This window comes from Lissotriton vulgaris, chromosome 8 (genome assembly GCF_964263255.1).
Source record: "Lissotriton vulgaris chromosome 8, aLisVul1.2, whole genome shotgun sequence".
Taxonomy (NCBI): domain Eukaryota; kingdom Metazoa; phylum Chordata; class Amphibia; order Caudata; family Salamandridae; genus Lissotriton; species Lissotriton vulgaris.
This window is the reverse complement of record NC_141696.1, coordinates 489934240-489947940: the sequence shown is the minus strand read 5'-3', so window position 1 is coordinate 489947940 and position 13701 is coordinate 489934240. Positions and strand designations below refer to the sequence as shown.

Below are 13701 nucleotides of genomic sequence, written 5' to 3'. Positions count from 1 at the left end.
AATTTAGTCAACACTGTCACTCAACTGGTCCTCCCCCTGTCACATAATTCCAGGGGTCTGGCATATAGGCGATATTCAGGAGCTCTCTCCACATAACAGCCCAGGCTGCCCCACAGTTCCTTTAGACTTTCAGGACTTCCAGCTGCAGTACTAACCCTCCCCCAAAGGATACGTGTGGGAAATTCACATATAGCAGCAGGCAGATATATTACTCGCAGGGGCAGGCTCCAAGGATAGCTGACACAGAACCCTTCTCAGACAGCCCGGCATAATGCACAATATGTAGGGCGGGCAGTATCAGGCAGAGAAGTTCCACATTTAGAAAACCAAGCAAAGGCTGGAGTTTCCAAGGGCTACAGATACAGCGGTTTTGTTGTGAGAGATGGCCCAAGCCCGCAGATTCATCCAAACAATGCACGTCATTAAACTCAGTCAGTGTGCAAGGCAGTTCGCAACCATGTCTGCGGAGAATATACAGTGTATGGTTGCAGCTTGTGAAATACTGGGCCACTTTTTTTTATTAAAAGAAAACATTCTAACTCCAAGTCAAACTTTTTTATCTAGAAAATATGTTATCCCTTTTAGAGAAAGTGTCACTTGGTAGAAGTACCCAGCATTTCCGTATGCCCTTCGAGAGGAAGGAATTCATCGCATTAGTAACATCAAAACAAGAGTGCTCTCTGTTTTTCATTTTTTTAAGTGGCTTCTGAAAACCAGCATTGGCAAAGCGAGCAGGCTGTCAACCATTCGCCAAAGCTTATTTCGTTCATCAACATTTTTTTTTAACAGACATACAAGAGGCCCGGTAGCTGTGCTGGGAATCTGCTGGTATATTTACATGTAAAGGCACACACTGCAACATAAATCACTAGCGGGGAGAGGAGTTGGCCTATCTGCTAGAGCGGTCGACCTCGAATCTGGGGAACTGGGTTCGAGACTCGGCAATGACGCTGAACATCCTGTGATTCTGGGCAAATCACTTAATCTCCCAGTACCTAACTAAAATAAATATGTCTTCATGAAATGCAACTGGTGCTATGTAAAGCGCTCTGATACCCAATTTGGGCCAAGTTTGCGCTATATAAACTCTGTATAAAATAAACAAGCATTGGCATAGCCAATAGGTCTCGCCTTCGGGACCTTGTACGTGTTTAGCCATGCAACAGTTTGTGTTGTTGCACTAAGGATATTGTGCTGCGTATCTAAATACTTATAAGGTCCCAAGGTCCCAAAAGCGAGACCTATTGGCTATGCCAATGCTTGTTTCTTTTAGTCAATCTTTTATTGACATTTAAAGAAGTACCCTTTCCCTGCATTGGGGATTATGGCAGTCCATGTCTATTTCACTAGAGCAAACGTAGCAACTGTGGCTTGCTAGTGTCCTGATACACAACTCTTGTGTGAGTCTACCTTGTTAATATTTATTTTAGGTTCTTTATTCGGCATTTTCAGTTAACACCATAAAAGTACATTAAAAAAGTACAGATATAAACAATTTTAAAAAACAACAAGAATAATTACATCGGGGGAAAAACAAGACCTGTTAAGTACACAATCCATATATAATACAGGTATTCGCCCCACCTTCATTCTGTCAGAGTGGTGGTGTATGCTCAGAAAATTCCTCTTGTGTCCCTCAATTTAACCGATTGAAAATTGTGACAGCAAATAAAGTCAGGTGATCTCGGGCCATTTGTAAGTATAAAAGAGCTTCCGTTGCATGTCTAAAATTAGCCTTTTTAAGCAGGTTTATTAACAAGCATTTACAATGCAATAGGTCTCGTGTTAATTAAGTTTGAGCTATTGGCATTGCTTAATATTGCAACACCAATTGCACCAAAAGTCTATAAATTGTAGGCCCAAAAAATGTGTATTTATTTTTGTAGCAGTGGTGGCATGCTGCGCTTTAGATGAATATGTTTGAAAGTAAAGTGTGCCATACTGCGATTTGCTACAATAGTTATTTGTGGATGCGTTAACAATTGATAAGTGCACTGATGGCTCACTACTCACTACTCTGCACTCACTACTCTGCACTCACTACTCTGCACTCACTACTCACTACTCTGCACTCACTACTCTGCACTCACTACTCTGCACTCACTACTCACTACTCTGCACTCACTACTCACTACTCTGCACTCACTACTCACTACTCTGCACTCACTACTCTGCACTCACTACTCACTACTCTGCACTCACTACTCTGCACTCACTACTCTGCACTCACTACTCTGCACTCACTACTCTGCACTCACTACTCTGCACTCACTACTCTGCACTCACTACTCTGCACTCTGCACTCACTACTCTGCACTCACTACTCTGCACTCACTACTCTGCACTCACTACTCTGCACTCACTACTCTGCACTCTGTACTCACTACTCTGCACTCTGTACTCACTACTCACCACTCTGTACTCACCACTCTGCACTCACTACCCTGCACTCACTACTCTGCACTCACTACTCTGCACTCAGCACTCACTACTCTGCACTCACTACTCTGCACTCACTACTCTGCACTCACTACTCTGCATATTCAAGTGCAGCAGGTGCTTGGTAAAGTTGCTGAAGGAAATCGAACCATAAAAAGTTTGATAAAAGTGAGTGATGAAACGTTTGAAGCAGCTTCGACTCCAAAAGTAACAGTGAGATTGAAGAGTGGGAGATCCCACATAATAAATAAAAAACCTTGTTTTGATTGTATTTCTGCGGTTCCACATTGCACCTCCGGCACCTGCACTCTATGGTATAACACAAAGTGTATGCCGAGAGAAGACCTCCAGCTGCAATGGGTTGCCCATAAACTCAAATGAAATATAATTCTCTTTAACACAACACACCTACCGTACGCTGTGAAGTTCTTTGCTTTTTGTGTACTTTCACAGCCTACACACGTGTTCCCGCATGCCATACTTCATTTTACGTTCCACAATTGCCAGTGAATTTAAGATGAATTTTAACTCCAGATATGGGAGAGCCTTACCGGAAACAATCAGCCCCTTCACCTCTGCACCATCTGCATATTAACAGCCTTTCAGCATTCAAAACCTATCGTGGGGTGGAACTTCAACATCAGAGAAAACGAAACCTATCGTGGGGCGGAACTTCAACATCAGAGAAAACGAAACCTATCGTGGGGCGGGACTTCCGTCTTTTGAAGCCCGAGCCCACGGAGTGCCTGGCCAGAGGAGCGGTGGTGACTGGGAGCCCCGCCGAGGCAGAAGAAGTCCGTAGTGGCGGTAAGTGGGCGGGGGGGTGGGGGTCTCTCGGTGCGCTTGTGTGTGTGTGCGAGAGTGTGCATGTGTGCGACACCATGGGGTGGGGGTGTCTGTATGTGTGCGTGCGTGTATGTGCGCTCGTGTGTGTGTGTGTGTCTGTGTGTGCGCATGCGTGCAGAGGGAAGTGTGCCTGTGTATGTATGCGCTTCCCAGGAGACAGACACGGCGAGCGCGTTCGCGCGCGGGTGGCCTGCGCCATCTCCTTTTGCGAGATGCGCGCGGCCAGGTGCTGTCTCCTGGGAAGCAGAGTCAGTAACAAAAGATCTCTGGCGAGACACAGCACTTACGCGCTGTTTTCGCTACGAGACCTAAAAAACGACACCTGGGAATTACATAAAATGGGCATAGCAATACAAAATGAAGGGTGTCCTGCTGAGATCGTTGATCGCAGCCGCAGGGACCCTTTGACTCAACATATTTAGTAAAACCTGCCGGCTCAGCGAGCAGGTGATGTAAAAAGTTGAGCCTAAAACGCGTTAATAAAAATCTATCATGGGCATTGTGTATAAGGGCTAGGTAAGGCTCCATTCCTACACAGGACCTTGCAAGGGCAGGTGCCGTCACTGATTGTTTGCTACTATGCCTCACTTCTCGTGCAGTGGCTTTTTTTGTGAAAAACATCTTCTTTACTCTAACCTGGTCCTGTTTTGTTATACAGGACGGTGTCAGAAACCGTTCCTCACACCCGATGCTTTTCAAACCTTCCTTTACGTACTTGAGCCAAGGGATAGCCATTCCATTCTCCCTTCCCATACATTCCGTAATATTCTGTTTAGTCAGACTGGCTTCTGGGTTGACCCAAATCTTTAGCCATGCAATCAATGGCCTACTCCCAACGCTATCTACTAAAAAATCACAGCCCAGTTCATCATGGATAATAAGAGAGGAAACACACTGGGGGATTTTGAGGAGCCTTCTCATATATTTGTTTTCCTCGATTTGGAGTTTGGACACATCCACCATCCCCCATAGTTCCGCCCCATATGCCACTTTTGAGTAACAGATAGAGTTGTATAAACCCATCATCTGCTCTGGCGACTATCGCCCCAATCTGCGGCCAAAATTCATATGGCCCCTGAGCTTGAGACTAGTTTGTTACATTGTTGTTTATTCTGCACCTAGTTTGTACGCTTTATATTACGGATTCTAGAGTATATGCTTGGTCACCACGTTGTTTTTTTGTAAATCGGTACTTTAAATGCTCTGTTTTTGCTTATGCTTTTGTCCTGTTTTAGTACTTATTATATTTTTCATAAGTTGCTTGGCTCCACCTTTTTCATATAATCAAAGGAATCCCATGGGTTTGCATGGAAACAAGTTGTTTCCTTTCATTAAGGGACATAAAAAGAAAGCACATAGGGTAGAGCAATGGATTAAGTGTATGTGTGAGATGTATAGATTCACACATTCCACTGGTGCAAGTAAAGTTTCCAGTCCCAGTTTGAGGATCCTACAAGTCGGTATTGTGAAGTATCCTATCTAGTTGAATTGTGATACTAGGGGGGAATATTTCTCCCTTTTTTTTGCACACTGCCTTCCGAATAATACTTTACACATTGGTCTTTCATAAGTCATGACTGAAATACTTGAAGACTTTAGAGCAGCGTGTTAGGATTTAAGGTTTATTCTTGAGGTTCGTATCGGATGCAATCTGGGATGGGTAAGATGGGGTTTTTAGTCTGAAGAAAGGGAGTGATACAATCTCATGCAAAGGCATATATTTGATGCATATTGGTGTGTAGCTCATACAGTGTTTCAATTGAAGTGTTATTTCGAGATCATGCTGATGTTTAATTTTTAGACATTTAATGTACTGCTGCAATTCACAGAATGACAATATAATTTATTTTATCCAGAAATGTTATTATGGTATTGGTAACTTCAACACTTTATTTTTCAGGTGTACATATGCTGTTGCAAACCATGATTTTATAGAGGGATACAAATTCCAGACAGTAGTAGTCCAATATCCTTTTCTTCAGTGTTTGGTTGGAAACAGAATGCTGTATTTTATTTATTTTGGTATATTTCTTTTTATTTACCAAGTAAAACACCATTCATATCAGAATGTGCTTAATTGCATTTTTAGTTTAACTTCAGCTAGACAACCCTGGAGAAGTAAATAACATTACCTTGGCATTTCTGGCATTTTATTGCAAATATTTAGAACTGTATTGATTTCTGTTTTTTTATTAAACTGATTAAATTGTTAGATTGACTTGCTTTAGAAATTCAATAGGAGGCTTCCAATCTGCAAGTCGACCCAAATAAAGCAGTGTAGTGGAAGTTGTGCAATGAGTATGCTTAGACCACTACTCCTGTTTAGCAATTTGCCATTCCATTCCATGAGGGTGAAGAGTGACTGCTTTGGAAAATTGACCTCTGTTTGGTTGGTTGGCCAACAGTCTCTCCAGAGGCTAACACACCTGAGGCGATGTGGGGGCAGAATAAATAGAACATGGCCAATAAGTGTGTGGTTTTCCATCTTATTTATATTGAAGTCACACATTGATTGTCCCAGTTTCTGTTACTGCCTCTCTGATGGCGAGCATTTTTCTTTCGCACAACAGACAGCATTGTGCACCAAGGTGAAAGTTCTGCCGCTGAGAGAGAAGCCTGCTCACCTCTAGCCACCGAACACATTTGCGGGGTAGGCCTTGTGAGGCACTATGTACATGCTCTGTTTCCTGATCCATCTTCCATTCAGTTACTACTTGGTACTACAAAAAAATAAGAACCATCACTGGCGGAATTCAGCACCTCTGTATGCTTTTATTGATCTAATCGTCATGTAGAACAGTGAATGTTAAAGTGCTGCATTTCTGTGTAAATAAATGCAGTGCTGTGTAAATACTTTTCTTTACTTTGGGTGTGTTTGGGAATTTATCTAATAGTTGATCAATATTTTTCTCTAAGAAACACGTTTTAATTCATGGAGGAACAGAACGATTGATGATTAGATAGTCCTCCATCGTGATCGCTAACTAATGACTGTACAAAACCCTTGGTTTATGACTCTTCCTTTATAATGGATAGGTAAAGTAGTTAGATGTGATGCGCTTGGTAAAAAGCCAAATGCTTGTGCACAAAACCACACACCTGATGCCTAAAACTTTTTGACTATATATATTATTATTAACAATTACTTTTTTGTCACAATTACTGCATACGATTGATGACTGAAGTTGCCCTGCATAGCACAAGACTCCTAGTGCGTTGAACTGGAGACCCTAAAACAGCCTTCAAGAACTACAGTTTTGCTTCTGTCTACAAAATTGTTAATTGTAGTCTATTCAGAAACTTCAATGTGAAGACACTGTCTTGGATATAGCCTGTACTCTTGAGATAGAGCCCACAGTGGCCCTCTACTTACACATACATGTGTGTCTAAAATCACTGTAAAAACAAGAATTGTGTGTGTCCTCATGCTAACTTAATGAGTATCCTTGTATAGCATGAGCGTCTATCTTCAGGCAGTCAGTAGGCATCCTAAATGTTTGCAATAATATGGTTTTGCTTCAGTCAACCAAATTATTAATTGTAGTGTATTCAGAAACTGCACTTTGTAGACAGTAACCCCTCCACCACTATACAATTGCCAGGTATTACTTGGCCGACAAGATGGGGGGAGAGTTTACTGTCATAGTGAAAAAGATTTTAGACTTCAAGTTCTCTCCAGTCTCAATTCCAGGCAGTGAATGCCTGTCATACTCTGTCAAACTCTCCCATACATATACATTCTCGGGACTGCTGGACTACCGCCCACCAGGATCAGCTTCAGAGTTTGCAAATAATGTCCCAGATGTACTGGGACCTTCCCCCTCCCCTATAACTTTGCCCCCAGCCAGGCCTGATTCTGAGCAACTTTCCCCTTCGGTCTATTGTCAACCCAACCCTCTGATCAATGACCCCCTCCCATGTGCGAAGGCTCCTACCTCACCATCAAATGGTCCTCTAGTACTTTCCGACCACTCGCCTATCCAAGAACCTCCCACCACCTTAGTGGACCCCTCAGGCCTTCACCTTGCCCCCCCTGATGCCCATAGCCTCTCCTACACCCCGTCATCCCCGACCATTACCCAGTTTTGGCTGCACACCTTGGTGATATATCTCTACAACTGTTTCATCTCTTGGTTGAGTTACATGACGTGAAAGCCCTTTCGAATGATCTTTTCACCACGTTCAGTGGTAATAATTGGCCCAGAGTCTCCACAGGGGTTAGCAATCACAAAGGACAGTTATTAGCCCCCTCCATCTCGAAATCTTCTCCCTCTCCAAACTCGCCACCTTGCCTCAGAAGCAGTAAGCCCTGCCCTGCGTCCACTGATCCTCAAGACCATCTAACTTCCTTCTCCTCCTGAACCAATGCTAACCTGGTCTCTCTGAGGCAAATACACTCCATCCTTCCCAACCCGAACAGAGTTCCTCCCCGCAATCTGAGATGGAGCATTTCTGACAACCTCACTAGGGTGAACATCACCCAGACTTCTTCCCCCTCGAATCCGCTTTGTCTCAAGTGTGTACTATTAAACTGCAGATCAGCCAGTAAACACGCCTCTCAGATATATGTGACCTCTTCCAACACAATTATTTAGATATTATCATCCTCATCGAAACGTGGCTAAATCCCGCTTCTACTCCTATTTTAGACCTCCTAGTACCTCCCACTCATGATATAGTCCAGATTGACAGAAACTTGAAATTGGGTGGTGGTATAGCCTGCATTTATATGAATACTCTCTCCATCTCCCAGTTGGAGTCCTCTCCCCCTCCTCATGTGAATACCTTTGTCTCAGCATCTCAAGTAAAACCCTACCGATCTGTAGACTTCACACCTTTTACGACCCACCGGGAGACAATCTCCCTTTCATTGAGCAGTTAATGGAAATCGTCTCTAGCAATGTCGACTCTGCAGAACACAAATCTTCCTAGGGGAATTCAACTTGCATTGGTCCAACCACAATGACCCCGCGGTATCCTGCCTCAAATCATTTCTAAATGACCATGATTTGTCTCAGCACTGTGACCAACCAACCCACACGAAAGGGGAACTCCTAGACCTCATCATCTCCAAGAAACAGTCCATCTCTATAGAATCCATAACCCTTTGTGACTTGTCGGACCATCACAGCATCCTCTTTTAATTTAACAGGGAGGTGATATTGAGGAAGGCCCAACCTCTTAAATCAAAGATCTGGAAACGAGATCTCAGATCAATAAACCACGACAAACTAGCTGCCCAATGTAAATACGTCCTTTCCTCCCAAGCTGACCTGGTCGAGGTTCAAACTCTCACGGACCACTACAACTCAAGCATTTCCAAAATCATGGGTGACATTGCTCCACTCCAGCTTAAAAATACTTCATCAAAAATTTCCAAACCGTGGTACAATGAAAACTTAAACTCGGAACACCGCAACTTTAGAGCAGCTGAACGTTCCTGGCAATCCAATCCTTCCTCGGATCAGCTAAAACTCCTGAGAGATATCGGAAACCTCTACAATAAACAGATCAAGAAAGCTAAGGTTAATTATTTCAGACTACCACTAGACCAAGCGGCAAATCGACCCAAGAAACTCTTCGAATTGGTCAAACAGCAATCTGTTACTCGTCCAAGCCTCCCTGATTCAAGTTGCAACCCACCCTCTTGTGAGGAATTTGACGCTTTCTTCACTGAGAAATCACGACTCCTCTCAATCGACCTTGCTTCTAAGAAGGCCCTCTATAGCTGCCTCGCCCTCCGACTTCCTGAAAAGGGTATCCCGACCGTCTTCGACCCTAAGAACAATGCGTCATGGGGCACCTTTTCCTCCTTTAGTGCAAAATACATTGAAAAAATTCTCCAGACTTTCAACCCGTCCAAGCACTTCGGTGATCTTTTGCCTCCGGCCATCTTCAAAGAGATCAAGAGCGCTCTCATCCCCACCTGGAACAGGATTGTAAACGCCTCCTTATCTCAAGGCTCGATCCCCGACTGCCTAAAAGCAGCCCAGGTCTCTCCTATTCTAAAAAAGAAATCGACGCCGACAAATCGGATCTCTATAACTTCTGTCCTATCTCCAATATCCCCACCCTAGTGAAACTCCTTGAAAAATGTGTCCAATCCCAGCTCTGTGCTCACATTGAAATGACCAACTCCTAGACCATCATCAATCCGGTTTTCGGAGGGGTGACAGCACCGAATCGGCCCTCATACTCATTATTGATGACATCCTGAAAATGCTTGACAAAAATAAATCTTGCCTTTTGATCCTCCTTGACCTTTCTTCTGCATTCGATACGGTTAATCATGACATTCTCCTATCCATCCTACAAAACAGAATGGGTTACTCTGATCGGGTGCTCCACTGGTTCTCATCCTTCCTTCATCACAGATCTCAAAGAGTCAAGGGAAACCACTCTCTCTCTCGGCCCTCTCCAGTACTCATGGGGATCCTCCAAGGATTCGCCCTTTCTCCTATCCTCTTCAACCTTTTCTTGGAACCTCTTGCAAACTCACTTAACTCCATGAACATTATCTTCCACATGTATGCCGACGACCCACAACTCTATTTGAAAATGTCATCCCCGGAAAACATCATCTCACTAAACTCTATCCTCACGTCTACTCAAAACTGGTTAATGGAGAACCATTAACCTGCTTAACGCCTCCAAAACGGAGTTCCGGCTCATGTCCCCTCCGAGCCACACCCCCAAGATCGATCTCTGGATGTCTCCCCTCCCTGCTCTCAACTGCACTCCGATCATCATAGACTCAGCCAAATCACTCGGAGTCACCGTGGACAAGCACTTGAGTATGAAGACTCATATCAGCAATATTTGTAAGGGAGCGAACCACTTGACGAGGGCACTCAAAAATATCAAACCCTTCCTGCCACAAAATGATTTCAAGCAAGTGGTACAAGTGCTTGTCTTACCAAGGTTAGACTATGGCAGTGCAACTCTTCCCAAATATGCCTTGGCTCCACTAAGGGCCTCTTTGAACTCTGCAGCAGGACTGATTACAGGCTCCAAACCGAATAAGCACATATCCCCAGTCCTTAAATCTCTCAACTGGCTTACTTTTGAAGCGCATATCCAGCTAAAGATTGCAATCCTGGTGCACAAAGCCCTCCACTACAATACCCCCACGTACTGGCGCAAACACTAGAACTATCTTGTGGGGAGAGGGCCTCAAGAAGCGCCTCTACTCTCCTCCTGAAACCGATCATCCTTAAGCAAAAAAGAACTTATCTCCGAGCCTTTTCTGGTGCTGCCCCTAAAATATAGAACTCAATTCCCTCGGACGTACGCAGACTCTCCTCGAAGACTGCTTTCAAACTGGAAGCCTAAAGATTCCTAATGAGCAAATTCTTACCATAAGGGGTGGAGGTTCTCATAAGGTGGTTGTTCTTGGATTCTATCTCCATGGCACAACTAACAGTCACGGATCTTCTCTTCTGCATAATATTTTACTCTATACATGTACCACTGTTTAATGTTTACTGTATTTTTACAATTGCTGTGTACATTTCATTTTTGTCCTCTCTTCTACCCTATTGTAAAGCGCTCAGATATCCTTCGGGATCCTGTTTGCGCTATATAAAACTTTATAAATAAATAAATACTGGCAGCCCAGTCTCCAAACAACGAATTGTACACTACTTGGCAACTTAAATATCCATGTTGAGGACTCCGGAAGTACTCAGGCTGCTAATTTTGTGCAGGTCCTGTCAAAGAAACTGACATACCATTTTGTTATTTTTACAGCCCTGATGATATCCCCTATGGGACGAAACACGTAGGCTGTCTTTTCTTTTCTACAACAAGGAATATTATTAAATCATGTGCTCCGATTGGATTATTTACATTGGATTGAATCATTTTTCAGTTGGAAGATGAACGTTTCTATTGGAAATGAACTTTCGGTTACAAAATTGAATAAATAAATAAAAAAGATAAGGACTTCAACAAGGACTGTTGACCTGTTTACTTTATTACTTTATTACTGTGGTGCTCCTTCCCGTAATATTTACATTCAAACTTCACACAGTTAGTAGGCATTTTAATATTTGTAATAATATTCAAGCTTGTCAGCAAAACATGTCCCTCTTGACATGCAACCTGAAATGTTGTCTTTAACTGCAATCGTTTTTAATGATTAATGAATTGTGGTTCTACAGAATGTTAGGCTGTAGTTATGTAATGATTCATGAAATGTTTTCCTTAACAAAATACATCTTTCCTCAAAGCATTTCAAGCGCACAAAGAGGAAAATTGGTAAGTAGACATTTCTTCATGAAGATGAGGTTAGCCTCTTTATTCTATTTGCAACATTTTTCGAATATTGTTTTGTTTCTGTTTAACTCACCTACTTATTCTATTATTTCAAGTAAAAGTCATGGATACTCTAAATTTGCATGGAGCTAGCAATATTTGAATATAAAACTCATATGGCCAAATCGCCAAAACCTTAGAAGTACAGCATACAACAAAATGACCATCGGTTTAGAGTAATTCTAACTTCATTTGATGTAAAGATCCTTAAACTGGATTGGAAGTAAAGGTTAACAAGGTGATTAAACATTGAAGTGTCCATATACAATGTCTATAGCATATGCAACCTCTTCTCTTGCAACAGCATTTAGCCACCCTTGCCAGAGCAATACATCAAGCATAACTGTGTTACTGTATTGCTACACAGACTTAAACACAGGAGTCCCAGGCTCTGTCCTTTGCTAGGTTACCTTTTTCCTCTAACATAGCAGTCAAGACGCCACCCACCATTGCCTTTATGAACGTAGCGTTGCCCCATATCCCTATAAAGTATGCCTTTAACTTCTACCCTGTAGGGGATTGATTCCATGAGTTCAGTCCCCAACACTCTAAAGGTTTAGGCATCAATAAGCACGGATGCAAATAACATCAAATACTTTCACAAGTCAGATATGCAATTCAGCACAGTGTTTTTAACTGCTTTGGCAAAAGTCCCAAGCATTCATGGCAGACTAGTCTGCATGTGCTTCTCTTTTGTCACATGTGTAGGTTAAGCCCTACATTTGCTTGGCACTTATTACAGTTTTAGCACTGCAATGAGCACTGTTTATGCCCCGCCTCTACAATGGCAATACCTTTCCTCTATGGGTAGCTGTGGTGACCGCTTTGAAACAGTGTTCATGGGATGAAATCAGTGACGTGGGTCTGTGCAGTGGCACTCGTCTTAAACAGCAGTGATCTTCTTGGTTAGTTATACACAGGTGCTCAGCTTGCGCAGTTGCGGCCTCTGGGCCGATCGGGTTCCCACGTTGGTGGTTCTCTGCAGTGTCGCAGCATCAGTCTTTTAAGCCCTCGCATACTGCTGGGCGATGCGCTGGTACTTGAGTTTTGCAAATGTTAATGCAACTCTCATAAGACCTGTACAGAAAGCACGGGGGCCCTTTCATGATACTGGTTATTCCTAACTTTGCTCTCTGAGTAGTCTGCCTTCTCTGTTTGCTGCTCATGGTGGGAATAATTAGACTTCTCCTGGACAGCCTGTACATCTGCAGGACCAGTTACACTTCTTCCATCTGTCAGAAGGCCGGCTTCTACGCACTTGACAGACCCTCGGCTCCTCCAGCAGAAAGTGAAAAATTCAGATGATGTCCCCTTACCTCTAGGAGACTGGCCATCAGGCAGCTACCTGCCCTTGTTACACAACAGCTCATTGAGTATTCTGTTTCCATAGTCAAGAAGAATGTGGGAATGAAACAAAGTGGAGGGGCTTGGATCTCATGTGTATAGATCTCTTTCAAATGTCATTTTTAGTTTGCACATGAGGGGTTTTACAGGGAGTTGCATTGGTGCAGGCTGAATGCAGAATATCCTAAATATGGGCACCGTGCAATATGAGATACCTGCACTGGGTTGCCATCAGCCTTCCTAAAGCAGTAAAAAGAGAAGGGCCTGCCTAAAAACCTCCACACATTGAGCAATATAAACTTCAGTCGTACCCCTTACCCCGGTCATCCACCAAATGGCAGTGCTCAGAAAGAACTAGTTGGCAGTCCTTTCCTAATAAGGCCCTCATTGAATTTCTAAAGGAAGCCGTGTCTCCATCCTCCACCACAGAAATGCAGGCAATATACTTAAACTATCTGGGGAAACTGTCCTTATCCTTCCTCTTGTGCCTTACTAATCCAGGAGTATCCAAAATGGATTCCACTGGCCCCAGTACTCTCACCGCACTTAGTTAGTGCACATCCAAGCTCTCTACATACACAGAAACTGCATTGCAAAGTTAACAGTGTAACTTTATACAAGAGGGATCAGTAGAGCACACACTGACTGACACTGGAAAAAAGTTCTGGAGACAGTACAGATCCAAGTCAAGTCAAGATACACTTTATTCGATTTGAAAAATCAGATCATAAAAGCACGCAACACGTCAATTAATAC

At 43.2% G+C, this 13701-nt stretch overlaps 1 protein-coding gene across 3 annotated transcripts in view; it reads left to right on the top strand.

Moving 5' to 3' along the window:
- The window catches only part of PCID2 (PCI domain containing 2), a 321918-nt gene that overhangs the window by 110310 nt on the left and 197907 nt on the right, over positions 1 to 13701 (top strand). For 2 of the 3 annotated variants that reach the window (XM_086934305.1, XM_086934306.1), the window contains exons 5-6: positions 5186 to 5251; positions 11503 to 11544. In XM_086934305.1, the coding sequence (XP_086790431.1) occupies positions 5186 to 5251; positions 11503 to 11544 (108 nt within the window). Of the gene's footprint in view, positions 1 to 5185; positions 5254 to 11502; positions 11545 to 13701 lie in introns of all 3 variants that reach the window. The other variant, XM_086934304.1, reaches the window with a different exon arrangement.